At 38.7% G+C, this 19,997-nt stretch overlaps 2 protein-coding genes across 3 annotated transcripts; both read right to left on the reverse strand.

Moving 5' to 3' along the window:
* Positions 1 to 361: 361 nt before the first annotated feature.
* LOC109237268 (peptidyl-prolyl cis-trans isomerase CYP19-3-like) lies at positions 362 to 2,685 on the reverse strand. The gene is made up of 2 exons (XM_019403557.1): positions 2,583 to 2,685; positions 362 to 1,164 (listed from the first exon to the last, which is right to left on the reverse strand). Exon 2 carries the CDS (start codon positions 1,148 to 1,150, stop codon positions 623 to 625), a length of 528 nt encoding a protein of 175 aa, XP_019259102.1. The 5' UTR covers positions 1,151 to 1,164; positions 2,583 to 2,685; the 3' UTR covers positions 362 to 622.
* Positions 2,686 to 6,994: 4,309 nt separating this feature from the next.
* LOC109237270 lies at positions 6,995 to 15,062 on the reverse strand. 2 transcript variants are annotated; one of them, XM_019403559.1, is made up of 5 exons: positions 14,827 to 15,062; positions 13,755 to 14,044; positions 13,577 to 13,666; positions 7,573 to 7,915; positions 6,995 to 7,468 (listed from the first exon to the last, which is right to left on the reverse strand). In XM_019403559.1, the coding sequence occupies exons 1-5, from the start codon at positions 15,008 to 15,010 to the stop codon at positions 7,443 to 7,445; spliced, it is 933 nt and encodes a 310-aa protein (XP_019259104.1). In that variant the 5' UTR covers positions 15,011 to 15,062; the 3' UTR covers positions 6,995 to 7,442. The 2 variants fall into 2 exon arrangements, with proteins under 2 accessions (XP_019259104.1, XP_019259103.1); XM_019403558.1 differs by having other exon boundaries at positions 7,578 to 7,915; positions 14,827 to 15,061.
* Between the last annotated feature and the right edge of the window lie 4,935 nt (positions 15,063 to 19,997).

Raw genomic sequence — 19,997 nt, forward strand, 5'->3', positions numbered from 1 at the left:
ACCCACTTGGCAGCCCTAGTTCTGCCAGACCATCATTTTTAAGGCAATTTTATGCTGTCACACGCCTCCAAAAAGTGAACACACTTTTTGTGCCGTGTCATCTTTCAAGAGGATATTTACTCCACTTTAGTTAAAGGGATAATAGGACCCCCCAAACTTTAAGTGTGAAGTTGAAAATATGACTATAGGTCAAAGAGATACTTATGTATTTTTCCTTTTATACATATGGCGTTTTCTTTTCCAGGATCTCTCTGCGAATTTGTCGTCACTGTTATTATACATACGGTGTTTCAAGTATCCTACCGAAACCAAAATAACCCTGCTCTGCTCACCAAAATTTAGACAAAAAAAATCCATTACATGGGGAAATCAAGGAAAGGCTCCTTCAATTTTATTGAACATAATCTAGAGTATAATCCCAAGTGAAGGGAATTAGACCAAGGTAAGAAGCAAAATACAATGTCATTGCACCGATTATTGAATGAAACTACATAACTTTGCAAACATCTACAAATAATAGCAGCTCGTCAAAAAAAACCTGCATATAAGATCTTTACACAGCCTAGGTGAGTAAAACTCCAGTACCATGATATGTTGCTCAAAAACTACATTATCTCCTCACTTAGTTCTCCTTTAGCTCCCCACAATCTTCAATGGAGACAGTGCATGATGTTTTCCCACTATCTGAACCCACATTTTCCATTTCCTTGACAACACTATAGCCGTCTACAACTTTGCCAAATACAACGTGTTTCCCATCAAGCCAAGGCGTTGGTACTGTGGTGATAAAGAACTGAGATCCATTGGTGTTTGGTCCAGCATTTGCCATTGAAAGAAGGCCGGGTGTAGTATGCATCACACTGAAGTCCTCATCAGCAAATTTTGCACCATATATCGATTCTCCTCCAGTCCCATTTCCTTTGGTGAAATCTCCACCCTGGCACATGAAGTGTGGAATGATACGATGAAATACCGAGCCTTTGTAATGTAAGGGCTTCCCTAACTGCCCAATCCCTTTTTCACCAGTGCAGAGAGCACGGAAATTTTCAGCAGTTTTAGGAGTCTTATCTTTAAACAGTTCCATCACAACTCTCCCAGCCTTGGCCTTGCCAATCAATATGTCAAAGAAAACCTTTGGATTTTTCGCCATAATTACTTTTAAACCTGAATGATAACATGCATACACCAGTTAATACACGCTAAAAGACTATTTAGTATGATAGAACAGAAGATTCTCAAATAACCTTCCATGACAAAAAACAAAACAAAGGGAAAAAGAATGATAAAAGGAAAAAAAAAGAGGAACAAACTATCTGAACAAAAAAAAAACGTAATGACAACCTTTTCTGCAAACTTATCCAAAATGAGCATATAATCAAGAAACGTACTCGTATCAAAATTTCTTTAATCAGCATATCCTCCAACTACTATCAGTGGCGAAGGAAGAATTTTCGCTAAAAGGGTTGTTAAAAAATTAAAAAGGACTGTGGCTTGTAGGAATTAAACCAGCAACCTCACAAAGGTTTTAAAGCCCCATGACCACTGAGCTATGCTTTTGGGTTATGGCAAGGGAATTCAAAATATAATGTATAGAAGCACAAAATGGAATTTGTCTTATAGGTACAGTGTTATTTTCCGCAAAGGGGATCCAGGTGAACCCCGTCTACCCCCCTAAATCCCCCCTAACTACTATATTTTTCTGTATACAGACCCAGAGCACACTATCATATTTAAGAAAACCTGCAAGTAAAATAATCATCTAAAATAGAAGCTATGTTTAAATACTTGACCAAAAAACAGGAGTACAAATTTATAGCATCTCTACCAAGAGAAAGACATCAGATATACAAATTCTACCACTCAGCATGACTGGATGATAAACTAGACAGCACCCATGCTCATTTTTTTCACAGCATTTTTATATCAGTCACAACAATGCTCAACTCGTGCTACGGATAACAACAAAACATCCTAAGCTGTGGAAGTCTTAACAACAAAACATCCTAAGCTGTGGAAGTCCCCGCATTTTCTACAAGAACATCATAACACAACATTGCTTTGAGGACAATGAAAATAACACCCAAAGCAGGGGTAAAGTTATCTGGAAGCATATACACTCACGGTTTTGAGCTCAGCCTATATATACAAATTTATCAAAATATATATATTTTTATGCTTATACTAAGTTCGCATTAACCATCACAAAGGGGTAATGAGTGCATTCTTACTCCATATCCACTACCTTAAAATTCTAAATACATAATACAGTGTGGTGAAAACAAATTCAGATTCAAAAAATATATTTCATATGAAGTATAACAAAAATGTCAATCACATAACGAACCCTCCTGAGTAATTGCAACAAATGCAGATCAAGAGGACACCAATAAATGGATTAGTTATATGAAATTTCGATATAGCACAAATTTTGAGCTCACACAGCGTTTCTCAAAATTCTGACTGTGAAGCCTTCGATATGTGCTTCTTCTCATAAATAGGGATTACAAAAAAAAATAAAAAAAAAATAAAAAAAGACAAGCTGAAAGTAACCAATTGGTGAAAAGAGAAGACAAGTGACATACCTTTGGGTGCAGAAGAAGATTTTGGAGACAATTGTAAGTAAGTAGGGTTTTAGCAAATTTATAGAGAGAGGCATGTGGTTGGAGATTAGGGTTTAGGGTTTTATTTTTTGCATTGGATACCCATGTAGTTTGAGATCTTCACACATTTTTCCCCATCTTTTGTTTGCAATTGCGTAAAACGCCATTTTGCTTTGCCAGCTTTTCAAGTCCCCCAAAATATTTTCTTCGTTGGTACAAGACTTCTTCTCATCTATCACTCTCCCCCTCCAAAAGTTTTCTTTTCAGTACATTCGTCCCAAAAATATGAAACGATTTAAAGGAAGATTGATTATTCAATATTACTGGAATTCTGTTATGAAACAATAAAAGAAGAAGAGTATTGCAAAGAAAAGTATGGAGAGAGAATTCTTATTGATTTTGGAGTCAGTTACAATAGAATAGAACCCCTCTATTTACAGGGGAAAAGTAACTTAGCCACCAAGTAACAAACCCTATAATCTCTCTAGAATATAAACATTCACCTTAAATACAATTCTATTTATAACACTCCCCCTTGAATGTCTATTCAACAGTAATGTGCCTCATTAAAACCTTAACTAAAATAAAACCCAATAGGAAAAAAATCCTAAAAAAGGAAAAAGAGTACACATATCTAACAATATGCCTTTTGGTTGCCTCGTTAAAAATCTTGCAAGGAAAATCCAGTGGGACAAAACCTTATAAGGGAAAAAGAGTACAACGCGTATTAACTCCCAATGATGAGAGCATCAATTCACATCTTTAAGCCTTCGCATCCCAATCTTGTGCACTAGCTTCTTGAAGGTTGACGTCGGCAGAGATTTGGTGAATAAATCACCCATATAAACTCCAATGAATATGTTGCACCTTGAAAATTCTCGCTATCACATTATCATGCTTATAGTTATAGCAAGATACAAATGTGCGCAAATATCACTTAGGATATGGTACTTCAGGACTAAGAATTGTATATGGTTTAAGCGATTTAAATCCTTCAAGGATTTTCATATAAGTCATATAATATATTTTAATTAGATGCATATCAAGTTTTCATGTCATGATAGACAAATAAGATATCGAAAACTGATTGCACATATCATAGACTTTATACTTTCAAGTGTTTGAACTGCAGGTCCAAAACTACATGTCTTTCATATGAACTGCAGGTCCAAAACTATATATATATATATATATATATATATAGATGTTGTCGACAAACATTTTATATCAGTTCCAGCCTCCTTATTTTTCATAAAGACATAACATAGAGATCTCTTCATTCATATATTCAGGTACCTGAATCTCTCATGAGATTTTATGAAGTGTTATGTCATGTGATCTTCTAGATCACTTGCCTCATTATTATGATCATTTGCTCATCTTCTTTATCAAAAAGTTTTATTTGAAACTGATTTGTCTATACACTTTAAGCGTACCATAGACTTTGTTCTTCTAGGACTTATTCTAATAGGAGCATTTGCAGTGAGAATATAGTTACTTTCTTTAGGTCGGCAAATGCGTCTGCCATGCTTTGCAATATATTGCACATGAATTATCTTTTTAGGAACTTCAAGTTCATATTATCTTATTTGGGGATCTAGATGTAGAAATGATAATTCATTCCACGTAACTTTTTCTCAACTGCTTATCCTGTCTCCCCCTCATGTTAGAAAAACTAATTTGCACTCAACTTTAAAAATCCACCTTTGTACGTTATGGTGTTAATCAAAATATACACCACACATCAATAGTAATAAGATGGAATTATTTGGTTCCTGACCCACTTGTGAGGGGAGAAAATAATATACTTTGGTATATAACGTATATCAAACTGATATAGATAACTTTGTTCTCATAAGCAATTGTTTAGCTATTAAGTGGAGACACTCAATAAATCGTTTGCTAAACCAACTGTGATGTAATCCAACTTATCAAGATAGACTATCTTGAATAAAAAATCTGGAAACTATGCTCTAAATCAAATTATTGAGCAAGTTACCTCGCAAAATACCATGTTACGGGTCAATAATAATCGCACATGTAACTATCTCATAGATGCATCTTATGTGGTATACATGGCATATGAATGGACCCATATTCACCTTTGAAATTTCCAGCATTCATGGGATTCAATCCCAATTTTAGTTGGTATATTAATTAATGAGAACATGTAACATAAGAGAATTCATAAAGAACTTTCTAGTTCTTTAATATTTACCCATGTGAATTCTCTTTTATTTTTGCACATCATGCTTAAATTGATATGGCTAAACTGGTTATGCCAACTGGATAAATTATCAATATTGATAATGTTCAGGTTTACACCATGACGTGTGCAATTATCAATAAACTTCAAGTTTATTATGATATGGGTTTTTATATCAATAAACAAATACTTTATTATGGTATTCTTTTATTTGTGTAGTACAAACTGGAGAATAAAGCGGGTAATTTTTCACATACATATTACCCTGCTACAAGTTGTAGTAATAGAAGATATTAAATCTTTCCTTTATTTATAGTCTCAATATAACTAACCGATTTCGCGAATACTTTAGAAACTAAATAAGTTTCTTTGACGCTTACTACAACACAATATCTTATTGATAATCAATTTTATTTCTCCAAAATACTGATAATTGGCTCTTCTAGAGCTCTCAGTTAATTTTGTACTACCACATATTCATCAACATCCATATGGTCATATATCTCTTTCAAGGAGAAAGTTATACCATTACGGTCATGGTCAAAATTATATGCAAGATATGTTTCTTGCATTATTATTGTCCTTTAATAATCACATTGCCAAAATATTTTGCCGTACAATAGGTACGTGACCAATGACCATTCATGCTATAATAATGACATTATTTTCTTATATCATCTCAAACCTCCTTCTAGAGGTGAGTGCGGTATATTCACTACCACTAGCACGTTCATACTCTTTGAAGAATGAATATGTATTCATAAATCACATGTTGTCACATTCAAATCATGAATGGACCATAATCATCTATATGTGCTTTACAAAATCTCATGTCAAATCGATGACAAACATTACTTTCACAGAGTGAGACTATTTTGAGAATTCTTATTATTCTCATTACCACAATGATGACGATTATAATTTCGTCTATTGCCACGTCCACATTCATTGATACATTTACGGTAATAATTTTGTCTTCTTTCAGACTTATTACATATTGCTACCACATTCTCTTAAGGGAATGAGACTGAAGCAAATTCAATGGGACGAGTTTCCACTTCTTTGCCCACAATCATACATGAATTTGATAATCCAATGCATAGAAATTTTACCACTTCAGGAGGTTATAATTTCTTACAAACTCCATTAGAGTTATAATCAAACTTTGTTGTCTTTGCTTGTATATAAAATCAAATTATAGAATTTCAAGAATTTAAAAGAGAAAAAAAAAAAAGTAAAATACTTACCTTAAATCCAAAATTTAATCATGAAGGAAGTTATGGAACAATTGACAATCATTATGCTCAATCCTAAAGCTTCTACTCAATTGGTTAAAATCTCTTGCTGATAACGTGTTATGAAACAATAAAAGAAGAAGAAGAGTATTGCAAAGAAAAGTAGGGAGAGAGAAATCTTATTGATTTTGGAGTCAATTACAATAGAATAGAACCCCTCTATTTATAGAGAAAATATGACTTAGCCACCAAATAACAAACCTAAAATCTCTCTAGAATATAGACATTCACGTTAAATACAATTTTATTTATAATACATTCACATTTTTTATAGTTAAAAATGTTTAAAATATGTTTCAGCCCCACAACTGGCAATAGTGTTATTCTTTTCGAAACAGGAAATCTTATTATTTTCAATTTTTAATTAGGTTCTCTTACCTTCAAAATAACTCTAGCACCTTCTATATGAAGTTGCTCATATTGGTAAAGCATGCCATGTTCTATGCAACGACCGAATACAATTCCAATAGTAACGACTAGGATTGACAAACGGGAGTCGAGTCGGATATGATTTGGGTCGAAAATGGGGAATAAAAAAACCCGATAAATTATCCGACCCCATCCATATTTAATACGGTTAAAAAATAGGTTAACCGGCGAATAATATGAGTAACCATATTATCCATAACTTATTGCATATGATAACTTTTGAAAGAATTCTTAGTCTCGCTAACTTGAGGAACCCATAATTTGAGGCTTTACAAATGTAAAAGTTAGACCCATTGGTTATCCATTTTCTAAATGGATAATATGATCTGTTTTTAAAAAGTTTTTTATCCAACCCATTTTTTAGTGGGTAATATAGGTGGTTAACTGTTTCTTTTAACCATTTTGCCACCCCAGTAACGACTAATGAGACGATGGAAGTGACATCAGTCATAGGAATGTTAATGTATTTTCAACATCTAACGGTGTAATATTTCACTGAGACACAAGGGAACGGAAAAAAGGTTGGTAGTGTTTCACTTTTGCTCACCATGGAATTCATGTACTTGCACCAATGTTAGTCCTCTTTCTCAGAGAAAATACAATCATAACTAGCAAAGACTAATTTTGCAACCAGATGTGCCTTGCTTTAGATTGCATTACTACAGAAATCAAATCAACCAAGCCACTGTTGACACTTCCGATCCCCACTGCCTCCAACAGCACGCCGGATGCTGATCTTCTCAGTTGCATATTTTGCCTGGAGACGCTCGAAAGCATTTACATCAAGTTTCCCAGACACAGATTTCCCTTGCTTCCTCCGAACTTGCTGTTCACGGACAGAAGCCCAAAGTTTTCCAATAGCATCCCTCTGTCGGGAGGTGAACCTTGAAATATTATCAAATGCATGCTTGACTAAGATGTCAATAGCTGTTTGGCACCTGACAAATAAAAGTAACAACCTATGAAAAATCGTAAGATAATAGCGTATTTGACATTTTAATTAGCTGAAGGACATAACAAAGCTTTAATAGTCCATATATACTCGACCATGGGGTTCTGTAACGGTTCGCGGCAATTTCTAAACAGGAAATCATTGCTTCTCGCTGTGATCTCAGGAATCTCTTGGTTTCTTCTTCTTCTTCTCCTTTTCTTGCTTTAGCCAGGGTCACTCTCTTCCCCTTTGATTTGTCGTCTTTCTTTGATGTGCTCGGAATCAAAGCATCAAGTCCAAATGGATCACTCTCTTCTTTATTGCCCGTCGGGGCATCTTCATTCACAGCTTCGGTCGTTTCTTCCAAACAAGCAGCCTCTTCTACATCATCATCTTCAGTTGCAACAGGAAGATTTGAAATTGCTTCTTTAATTCTCCCAGTTGCTTTTGAAAACTGGAGTGCAACACAGCAGAGAAAAAAACAGAAGATTAAAAACTATCAGAATTACGGATAACTGGAGGAAACAAATTTAAGGACTTGTTTATAGCAGAGTAACAAAATTTGACCAATGCCCCTCAAATATTGGTTCTTAAGTATCACTCTTGACAAAAAACATCCTTCAAGTAGGCCAAAAGCGAGAATTTTTTCTCTTCGAACCATCAGACCATCAAACCTAAAGGGATTTTGCACATGTGCTGGTCATGTGACCAGATGAAAATAACCTGTCTCTATTTGCTTGCCTTAGATTAGCAATATGGATGACATAGTCAAAAGAATCCCCAAAGGCTGAGGGTAGTCATTGAAATTGAGGTTGTCCTTAAGAGAGTAGTTGGAATATTAGATCTTCATGTAGGAGAAGCTAGGACCAGAGTAGAACACTCCATCTATATGCGCACGTGACAGCACTTAACACACAAACAGCAGAAACAGTTTTGTCACATGATCTCTAATAAAGCATCAACTACCAACACTATAATCAATCCGCCTGGGGAGTACGGTCACAAGACCGAAACTCAAAGGAATTGACGGGGGTCTATACTTGTTTGCCTTTTACTTTGTAATATCTGCTGGTGACGAATAATGAAAGTACTTCTACGGGAAGATAAGCAGCACAGAATTGATAAGGTCCGAGTACAGCAGCAACAACTACTACGCCTCAATCCCAAAGAAGTCGGAGCCGGCAATATGAATCATCACTTCTTCATTTAAGCTTAACTCATGTCATCATCATACCAAACAAGAAAAGTGAAAAATAAGTTAAATATAAATAAATAATAGTAATAATAATAATAATAATAATATTAGAAGTTCTCTAACTAGAGAAGACTAACACTTATTCCAACTAGTAGATATCATCTATATGGATCTATTTCTTCCATTATGCCTATCTTTAGCTAAGTCTTTAGATCTTTCGAGACAACTTCCTTCCATGCAATTTTAGGTCTACCCATAACACCTTCATTCACCATGATTTTAGACATACGGACCAATCTATAGGTCGACGCATGACCAAAACATCTCAAGCGACCTTCTCTACTTTTATCCTCAATGCATGCTACTTGCACCTTCTGGCGAATGCGGTCATTATTAGTCTTATCTAATCTTGTACACATCCATCTTAGCATCCGTATCTCAGCAACACTCATCTTGCGGATATGTTGGATTTTAGCGGCCCAACATTCACTACCATATAACATTGTCGGTCTTATAGTTGTGGTATAAAACTTATATTCCACAATTTGAATGAATGTAAGTTCTACAGAACAATTGTAAGACTAAAAATGCTATATGGTAGTGAATGTTTTACGATCTGAGTAACTTCCTCAAATTAAGTAGTGAATCGCTCTTGCATAGAGCATTCAAACACATTATTATTATTATTATTATTATTATTATTATTATTATTATTATTATTATTACAACAACAACAACAACTACCTAGTATAATCCCACCAAGTGGGGTCTGGGGAGGGTAGGATGTACGCAGCCTTACCCCTACCCTGGAAAGGTAGGGAGACTGTTTCCGAATGACCCTCGGCTAAAGAAGGTGAATGAGGCCCTGATAGCAAGTGATAGCAAGACAAATAGTTAGAAAACTAAATCGGAGATGACAACAAAGAATAGCAAGATAGTACCGATAACAAGTAATATCAAGATAGTATATTTAGACAGATAAGTCCAAGGCAACACACGGGAATATGACGAAGTCCTGCTAGCAAACTACGGAATTACCGAAGGTAAGTAGTAACAGAACAAGACACGCGGCTTTCCGCTACTTTCATATGCAATCTAGTATGCCCACACATCCATCTCAACATCCTCATTTCCGCTACTTTCATATGCTGGACATGTGACTTTTTGACTGGCCAACACTCTACCCCATACAACAAAGTCGGTCTGACCACTACCTTGTAGAACTTACCCTTAAGTTCCAACGGCACATTCTTATCACACAAGACAACGGAAGCGAGCCTCCACTTCGTCCATCCTGCTCCAATACGGTGAGTAACATCCTCATCTATCTCCCCATTAATTATAGATCCCAGATATTTGAAACTCTCCCTCTTGGAATGACTTGCGTATCGAGTCTCACATCCTCGCCCGCCTCCTGGGTAACACCACTGAACTTGCACTCCAAGTAGTCTGTCTTGGTCCTGCTCAACTTGAAACCCTTAGATTCTAGAGTATGTCTCCCGACCTCCCGCCTTTCGTTAACGCCACCTCGCGTCTCATCAATCAGGACTATGTCGTCCGCAAATAACAAGCACCAAGGCACCTCCCCTTGGATGTGACGCGTCAAAGAATCCATCGCCAGGGAAAACAAAAACGGGCTGAGTGCTGATCCCTGATGCAACCCCATCTCAACCGAAAAGTAGTCAGAGTCTCCTCCTGCTGTCCTTACCCGTGTCTTGGCCCCATCATACATGTCCTGGATCACTCTAATATATGCTACAGGCACACCACCCGTCTCCAAGCATCTCCATGGAACTTCTCTCGGTACTTTGTCATAGGCTTTCTCCAGGTCAATGAACACCATATGCAAATCCTTCTTCACTGCCCTATACCGCTCTACCAATCTCCTTACAATGTGTATGGCCTCAGTAGTCGACCGTCCCGGCATGAAACCGAACTGGTTCTCAGAAATGGACACACACCTCCTCAATCTCCCTTCAATCACCCTCTCCCACACTTTCATCGTATGGCTTAACAACTTGATACCCCTATAGTTGTTGCAGTTTTGGACATCCCCTTGTTCTTGTACAACGGAATCATCGTACACCGCCTCCACTCTTCGGGCATCTTCTTCGTCCTAAAAATAACGCTAAACAACCTAGCAAGCCATTCCACGCCCTCCTTGCCCACACTCTTCTAGAATTCCACCGGGATCTCGTCCGGCCCAGTCGCTCTACCCCTACTCATACTGCGCATAGCCTCTTCCACCTCCCCCACCCGTATGCGCCTACCGTACCTAAAATCTCGCTGCCACTCCGAGTACTCCAACTCCCCCAATGCGATGCCCCTATCTCCCTCCTCGTTCAAGAGTTTATGGAAGTACGCCTGCTATCTCCGCCTAATCTGTGCCCCCTCCAATAGAACTCTTCCCTCCTCGTCTTTTATGCATCTCACTTGGTCCAGATCCCGGGCCTTCCGCTCCCTCACCTTAGCTAGCCTATACAATTTCTTGTCCCCACCTTTAACCCTCATTTCTTCGTATAAACGACTAAATGCCGCGGCCTTAGCTGCCGTAACCGCCAACTTTGCCTCTCTCCTAGCCTTCTTGTACCTCTCCTTGTTGGCACTCTTCTGCCCTTCGTCTATACTCTCTACTAGCTTCAAATATGCCGCTTTCTTTTATTATTATTATTATTATTATTATTATTATTATTACTAATTCAAACATGTTAATATCATAGTGGGTGAGATAAATTTTCTAAGCTATCCGTATATAAATTATGATCTGCTATTGAAATAGGTCAAATATCAACAATACAAAAATTGAGCTAGTCCTGAAATCATTGTAGTTAGAAGTCTAAATATCCAATAAGATGATTGAAGTGTCTTGGGGAGTCAAAGATATTGCAATATTCAGGAATAGAAGACGTCGAAATAAAATAAAGTGGAATAAAGGAAGCTAACCAGTCAAAACTACTAAAATCGCATTAACTCACAACAAGTCCACTAATAAGGATCGTTGAAACTATTCTTAGTCTCATTTGGACCTGAGGGATGTGATATTTCAACTCCTGGCAGTTCAGAGTGTTAATGTTTTTCTGTTTTGCCTTTTGCTTTTAAAGATAAGTCAGTAGAAAAAATTACCAGACCACGCCCAACTTGCATCCAGTTCTGCGTCTTCCACTAAAACATGCAATGGCTTTAAAGATACCTCTTCTTCAAGTCTATACCTAAACCAGCATAAAAATTCCAATGGAATTTTTGCAGTTCAGGTCAATCTTGATTGGAGCAATAAATGTTTTACATGCTAGTTGATGTTATCCATGTTTGCGAACAAGAGGTACCTACTTAGAGATTCAGAGTGTTTCTCATAGAAGTTGCCAGGCACCTAGATGTCATGTAGGTGCTTTCACCATAAGAAAATAATATGCAGTTTAACCACATAATTGAAAACAGTAATAGCCCTTGTTTGACATGCCAACTGCCCAGCAGAGATATATTATAAGCTCAAAGGAAATAGAGGAAAGGACCAAGAGAAGAAGGTGCAGTTTCAGATTTCATATAGGTTGTTAATCTTTCATTTTGCATGTAGAATAAAACCAAAAGGGTAAGATGCAATATATCCATTTTTGCTTCTGAAAACATGCTAATTATGATTGCTTTTAGACACCGGCATCTAAGCCCCTCTTGCTATGATACAATAAACTCATAAAATTCTTCATCAACTCTTAAATCTGAAAATTGTAAGCAATTGCGGACTTTGCCAACAAAGTTTGCTCAATGGTGTGAAATGAGAGGTTCAGTTGATCAGTAATATTTTAGCAAAGTCAATTCAAATGTCACTTGCACTCTGTTTGGTGTTCTAACCTTCTCGTTTTACAACAAACATACATAAAACTGCTCTGCCTCAAGCCAGAAATTTGATTGAATCAAGAAACCTTTAGGTTCAACTATAAGGTCGAGCAGAACCTCGCAAATGCCTCCTACGAACCTAGCATTTTGTTATTAAAGCACAGCCCCTCATTGGCTCATTCTGAGGTAAAGAAATCTTACGGGACTAGCTTTCAGACAAAGACCAAGCTGAGCTGGATCACAGGCTGTTCGATCTTGGCTAAACTGGGTGTCAGTTGTTCTCGAGCTCGAGCTCAAAATTGTAGAGCTCATTTCATTTGGCAGTCAGCCTATTCAAGCCAAGCAAAAGTGTCTATAAGGTGAAATCACACTCTATCTAGTCTCCTAGCTACCCGTGCTACATTTTGTTTCAGTTACAAAATGTAGCAGTAATACTTCTATCTCCATGTTCAATTTATGCCAAGTAAGATTATCATGACGCTGTCACTCTCCAGCCATCACCGAGCCTCTGTCGAATGAGCTTGCGATGGGTTCATCTTTCATATGGGCTCCCTAATACGGATTGATAACCTAAAAACTGTTTTTTATCAGTTGATAGACTAGAAGCTTTCTTTTCTCACCTAAATAGTTTGCAAGACCTCACTTGTTTTCTCTTTGTAAATTAACTTCTTTTTTTTGAGAATGGTAACTTTGTAAAAGTACATGTTTGGTAGTTGGAGAACCTAACACTCTCTTGACTTTCAACAACCATTTCCTTTTGAGTCAAGCATGCAATTCCAGACTCCTTACTCCCTACATGAGCGAAAGTGTTACTATTTTGAAAAATCCAGAAGCTTCATACAACTCCTCACTGAACTAAATAGTAGGCACACAGTCTATAACCCAACATCAGATAAAATTGCAAGGAATCTAAGTGAAGAAGAGCTTCTCATTAAAGTGCCTTCATAATACTTAACAAAATGAGTGCCTTTAAAGTGATTGATCTAATTCCAGAATAAAAATGCATGAAACTCTTAGTAAAAAACCAAATAGAACTCAGCTGAAATAGAGGCGCTTGCAAGTTGCAAGTAAAATGAAACGAAAGCATACCACGAAACTGTCATCGGTGAAGAGGTCATTAGCCACCACCGCCCTCATGGTCCATGTAGTTACCATATTTTGCTGTTTCTTCGAAAGACACTGCATATGAAAAAATTTACAATCAGATAAATTACACTATAGGAAGAATCAAACAAAACTGCTTGTAAACAAATGATGCACTGCTTACTTCAATTGTATCTTGCACAGCTGTGAACAACTCGTGATAATCTGCTCGTACAGAAGGCTCATTACAGGTGGTAAGTGATGACATTGCAGCTTCAAGAATGGCAAAGAAATGGTCACTAGTTGCAGGCTTTACACTGCCAGCCTGAATCAGCTGCAATGCAAGCTTTGACGCTTTACTAAACTTTTGAATGTTCTTTATATGTGATGCTATTTTTTGCATGGCTTCAATAACTTGCGTCTCTGAGGCATCCGTGATTGTTTTAAACCTCAATCGTTTTTCAGGAGCAGAAGCTGCAAGTCATCAACAGCCACTCAATACTTTACCCAGCTCAAATATTCACCAAACAACAACAAACAAATAGTAACAAGTTGTAGGCCTAGGACCATGAACGAGAGAAATGTTCAAAACATGAATTGCTAGAATATGTATCACAAAAAGTGGATAGATTAATCCATGAAGTACGCCTCAATCATAAAATAGTATATATGGCCTCTTTCTTTGCAATACTAAATCACAACAACTACTACTACTACTATTACTATTACTATTACTATTACTATTACTATTACTATGCCTCAATCCCAAACAAGTTGGATCTATATGGATACTCACTTTCTCCATTTATCATCTCAGGCCAATGATGCAAATATAAATAAACAGCATTAGGAGTTCTGTATATTTTCTAAAGCCTAAAGGTACAAATATCTGAAAGGTTAAACCACTCCTAGAAAGCACTGCTACCTACTGTAGTAGTGCTAAAGCCTAAAACATATTCTCAATTAATATAGCCTACATACATAGACTAATTTGCTTCAGCTTGTATCACTAGAGTAACAGGACGCAACAATTGGATTAAGGTTGCAGCCTTTTCTAGCTCCCAATTTCAATTTTTTTGTCCGTCACCAAAATTGACCTGAAGGATTGGAAAATTCGAAAAAGGAGCACCACAACAACCCGAATTGAAGTAGAGGAACTTAAAATTAAACAAGTCACCTATCTATTTGATCATACTTGGAACACAAACCCTAGAAATTTCGAACTTATTATGGGTAAGAACAGAAAATTGACCTACTTTCAGGCTGTGATTCTGCAGGTGGTTTGGAACGTTTGAGGGCACTCTTCAAAGCAGGAGGCGGAAGTGGAGGTTGCGGTGGTGGTGGTGGTGCCGAAGCCTCAGTAAGAGCGACGGCGGAACCATTGACGGAAGTTAGTGGCGCTGCCGGAGGAGGCAAATCTTCAAACAGGTCTCCGGCCATTTTGGGATGTTGTGAGGTTTACTGGGCGCAGTGCCCAGAAGAGAGAAAATTATTACTACTCCGATACTACTTATAATATAAGTGGTACTCCTATTAATTACTAAAATAAAAAATATATAGCGTAGCGATATTTATAAAAAGTGTAAAAACAATTAGTTTATGCCTATATGGATTTTAATATTAACTTGACTATGCAAATACATACTCCTCCAATATATGCTCGAAAGAAAAATTAACTATCAGGATTATATATTGCCTTGAAAATTTTGAAAGAAAAAGGTATATCAGTTATCCGTTTAATTATTGCAAAAATTGTGTTTATTGCATAATCAAATATCAATGAAATTGATCATTCATCTTTTGAACATATCCCTAAATTTCTTTTTATTGATATAACCCTTACATCAAAATCCTAATAATACAAATGTGATAAAAGATGTGGGTTTTATGTATTCCAAACAATTGAGTTCCTCACTACCAAAGGTTATATATGGTAGAAAATATGAATACTTCATTATTTAGAATGGAGCGATTTACCTTTTAAAATAGGATATTTTCACGTGAATTTGAATTAATCGAGCTTCAAAGCAAGTATCGAATAACGAATGGGAAACTCCTCGTCTCGTCTACCTTGAGCGGCTTCCACTTCCAAAGTTAACACCTAGAAGTGGTTGTTCAAAAAATTTGGAATGACTCCCACTTGCGAAAATTGCTCGTAGTTAATAATTTTTTTGATAATTTATTACCAATTCGTTGCTAAATCGGATTAATGATGAATTTTTTTATTTAACTATAGAATTTGTTCATCGTCAATTCCTATTTTTTTTTATAGTGTGAACCACAAACTAGAGGAGTATAAGCGCATGTATTTTCATAAATATGTGTTAGCGGTCTCATTTCTATTCAAAACTGCTATGAATAAAATGAACTTAATCTCTTAAAGTGGATATTACTTATCAGTGCTTGTGCATAAGACAAAGTTATACTATTTTCATGACCAACTCCTCATCATAAAAGGGGGAAAAGCATATATTTCTGTATTGACCAAACTTGATAACCAAATTTGAACCGTTATATGTGAATTGCATGTGCAGTGTGCTCCATTACATAGTAAACGAAATCACTAATGTTTGCCTCTCACAAAATACTTGCTCAATTTCAGACAGATAATTAATTTGGTCACTGTTTGAGCTAATAATAGCTAAACTAATTAATGATGAATTAAAGGGGTGAATCTTAGTTAAATTTACTAAATTCTAGACCGAATAAAATAGAGTACTTATGAAACGAGTAGTGCTCAGATTTATCAAATAACGGATTCGATACACTATGATTGACAATAAATATGATAGTACAAATGTACAATAAATTTAAGCAATGGCAATAAATGTAATGAAAAGGGATCTGTCACCCAATTATCATATGATTGGGATGTCCCTTTTCTCTATCTGCGACGTGAAAAAGTAAGAAGTCAAGATGGATGTGGAATCTTGGGATTTATGGATAAAGATTGAGCAACGTGTGCTTGAACAAATCAATGAATAAGACAACTTTTTCGTATATTCTCTTGTTAACCTTTACAATATGTCTTTTTTTCCCCTTTTGTTCCCCATCTCTTCCTATTTATAAGGGATATTCCCCAAAAAACCCTAAAAAGTACAGCATAAAGAATAACCAAAGGAATATTCTTTATGTCCACTTTTGAACCTATGCTACCGTTACTTTCTCATCTCGGCTGCCCGCTTTTGGCATCAGCCTTTGTGAGAACAACCTTCAGTCGTTATATCATGGTCGACCCCGTCCTCTCTCTTGCTTATCCATCACCGTGGTCACCAAATTTGGACCTATACAGTTAGTCCCTCCGCTTGTTGAGGTCGTGGCCCTGCACGTCCTCGATAAGCGAACATCATTTGCTTTCGTCTCGGAGAATTTGGCTGTTGAATCAAGCCGGGTCGACCAAGATCGAGAGAACGACACAACCAGCGGAGTCATGATTGATGTGCTTACCATGGGGTGACGTCATAGCCACGCGCGTCATCATTACGCATCTTCCCGAGATAGCGTCTGTGTGCCTGTCGCTTTGGTTTTAGTGACATCGCCATCCATCCCTATAAATAGATGAGGGTTTTGTTTTTTCAGAAGTTTCCACCATTCCCTTCCTTGCATGAACACTATTTTCCTTCAATCTTCTTTGCCAGTTCCTGTTATTGACTTTGTGTTTACGATTCCGTTTCTCTCCTTCTTACCCAACCATCACCTCTTTCTTTAGGTTTAATAGCACACCTTTTGTCGTTGAGATGTCACAAACCCTTCGCATTCATGATGAAGTTTCAGACGCCACTCCGTTGTCGGTGGCTCCTCCTTCCGGCGGTGAGGATCTCGTGGCTGAAGAGGGTGAGAGTTTTCCTACCGTAGAGGAGATAATTCCCAGGAACCCCTTGTCCAGAAGCGATTTCCACAAGGAACCTGCTCCTACTCCCGTTCCGGTCATCTCCGAGATCGGGTCGTCTCATATAGCTGAACTCCGATATACATATCATATCCCTTCTCACGTCGAGATGGTTCCGGCTGGTGGCGACATCGTGGAGGTCCATCGACTTGGGTACTGTGCCTTTTATGTCTACCCTTTCTTAATTGGTTATACTCTCCCCCTTCTTCCGTTGGCGGAGGAATTCTGCCGATTTTACAACGTCTGCCCGGCACAGCTGTCTCCGTATTTGTATAAAGCTTTCCTGATGCTGACAAAGTATGCGGAGTTGGCTGGTTGCGATGTCAATACCCACCACCTATTACACTTGTTTTCACCAAGTTTTTACAGAGGCACTATGATACACCTGCGACATTGCGGGACCAGAGGGCTAATAGTTGGAATGGACGATAGGACGAATCGAATGTTTTGGCACAAGTACTTCTTTATCAAAACCGAGCACTTGGTGTCGGACCCTGCTGGATTTCCCGGGCAATGGAATCATAATCGTAGGTGTTGATGGCATACGCTTGTTATCTTCTTTCGTCCCTTTTGATTTTCATTCGTTTGTGGTTTCTTTGTGTTGTTTTTTTTAGTTGAGAGGCGTGCACCCTTTCCCGTCGTCGGCATTGAAGACTGGGTGGCTCGCGTGTTACCTCACATGGCAACTCTTCAAGATTGGGCGGTCTTCTACAAACGCTTTGGACCGAAGGTCCCGTCTAGTAAGTGTTACTTTTGTTTCGGCCTTCTGTTGTTTGCCGTTATTTATTGATACGACCTCTTTGTGGTGACAGGTCGACGGGCTTCAAAAAAGAAAGCTCCAGTGTCGGTATTTTGCCAGGCCATTGCATCGGCAGGGATGCAATTTACTTTGGCTGAGTCCGCCTGCGGAGGTCATACTCAAACTTTGTCAACTAGGGACCCCCTTCCTCGGAATATTGCTGTACGGGATGAGATCTCTTCCCGGCCTATCTACCACCTTATAGATGAGTCCGAGTAGTCGCCATCGAGAAAGAATAGGAGAATGGAACTCGGAAAGACCGTCGCCACTAGCATTGAAAAGAAAAAGGTCGTTGCCTCGAGAGCGGCATCCTCACCTATGCCAGACGTAGGGGCCGTTTTTATGGCGGATGCTATTTTGTCAGGGAGGTCCCCTAGGGCCGAGGGGGTATACCAAGGCGGGGGGCCTGCACGGGCTGTTGAAGGTGGCGCATCGTCGGCGACCGGAAGAGATAGAGCGGTGCTCGCAGAGGACGACGGTTCAGGCTCGAACATCGATCCCGAAGAGGTGCGGGCCTTTTTGGAGAGAATACCCGCATGGAAGTGAGGATGGAGGGTCCTAACTGACACGTAATCATTCCCGTTGGTTACGATCTTTTGGCGAACTCTAAGCAGGCAGTGTCGTCCTTCGCTCCCTTGTGCGCCGCTTCTGAGAACGCGACGCTTCAGGCGATGAGTGATGCAGTGCTATTGCGGAGTACTTTTGGCATGGCTTTGCGAGTAAGTGTTTTTTCTTTTCCTGTTAGGATTTGTTTCGCATGCATAATCTGCTTATGCTAACTTTCTTTCCTCTGCATGTCAGACTCTCATTATGGAGATCGAGCGCGACCGGAGGGATGAGCAGAGGACGACCGTTTTTAAGAAGGTGACCTCCAAGTACAAAGAGTACCGTACCAAGCACCGTGCGTTGGCTGATGTCTTTACTCAAGTTAGCGAGTTTCAGCTATTTCGCGACGGGCTTAAACAGAAAGAGGAAGAGTTGGCGCAGAAAGTTGAAGAGCTGAAGGAGCGGGATTATGAGCTGATGAAGGCCATAGGTCGATGCAGCGAGCTTGAGGCGGCTCTTAAGGCCAAGGATGATGAGCTCGAGGTGAGCAAGGGGATGATGGCCGAGAATGCCGATCTTCAGGCGCGGGTGGCTTCTTTAACTGTTGAGCTTGGGCAAAGGGAAGCGGAGGCTGTCGATCTGAAGGGCGAGTTGAGCGTTAAAGTCGATGAAGTGGCTCATGCCAAAAAAGGCAGGGTGGCCGCCGTATCTAAAGTAGCAGCCTTGGATGATTCCCCCTCGTGTTTGTAGGTCTGAGCGGGATAATGAGGTGGAGACGTCGGCGCTCAAGGTAGAGAGTTTAGAAGAGTGGATCCAAGATCTGGAGGCAGAGTTGTCCGGATTGAATGAACAGGTTGTTGCTTTGAAGGCTGAGGAAGTGCGACGACAGTCGTAGCCGTCTACATCTCATACTTATGTCGATCCCATCGTGCCGCGGGAGTTGTATGAGATGTGGGTTCATGCCGAGGCTCAGCTTGATGTGTACAAGTCCCTGAAGGCTGACGGGAAGGTTTCTGAGGCAGAGCTCGAGGGTGTCCGTGTTAAAGCACGTGCGGCCCGTGAAGCCTGTGGTTATGATTCCGGTACACCTGGCGGGAACGATGTCGATGATGATGCGGACAGCTCGCCTCTGATTCTTGGTATAACGAGGAGTATGCCGAAGGGGATGACGTCGTTGTATTTATTTTTGTTTT

Source organism: Nicotiana attenuata, unplaced genomic scaffold (genome assembly GCF_001879085.1).
Source record: "Nicotiana attenuata strain UT unplaced genomic scaffold, NIATTr2, whole genome shotgun sequence".
Lineage (NCBI taxonomy): Eukaryota > Viridiplantae > Streptophyta > Magnoliopsida > Solanales > Solanaceae > Nicotiana > Nicotiana attenuata.

Coding starts and splice junctions, on each gene's coding strand:
- LOC109237268 (XM_019403557.1), bottom strand. CDS start 1,150: ATGGCGAAAAATCCAAAGGTTTTCTTTGACATATTGATTGGCAAGGCC.
- LOC109237270 (XM_019403558.1), bottom strand. CDS start 15,010: ATGGCCGGAGACCTGTTTGAAGATTTGCCTCCTCCGGCAGCGCCACTA. Junction 14,045..14,826: donor TGCAGAATCACAGCCTGAAA/GTAGGTCAATTT, acceptor GATGACTTGCAG/CTTCTGCTCCTGAAAAACGA. Junction 7,469..7,577: donor AACCGTTACAGAACCCCATG/GTCGAGTATATA, acceptor TTTATTTGTCAG/GTGCCAAACAGCTATTGACA.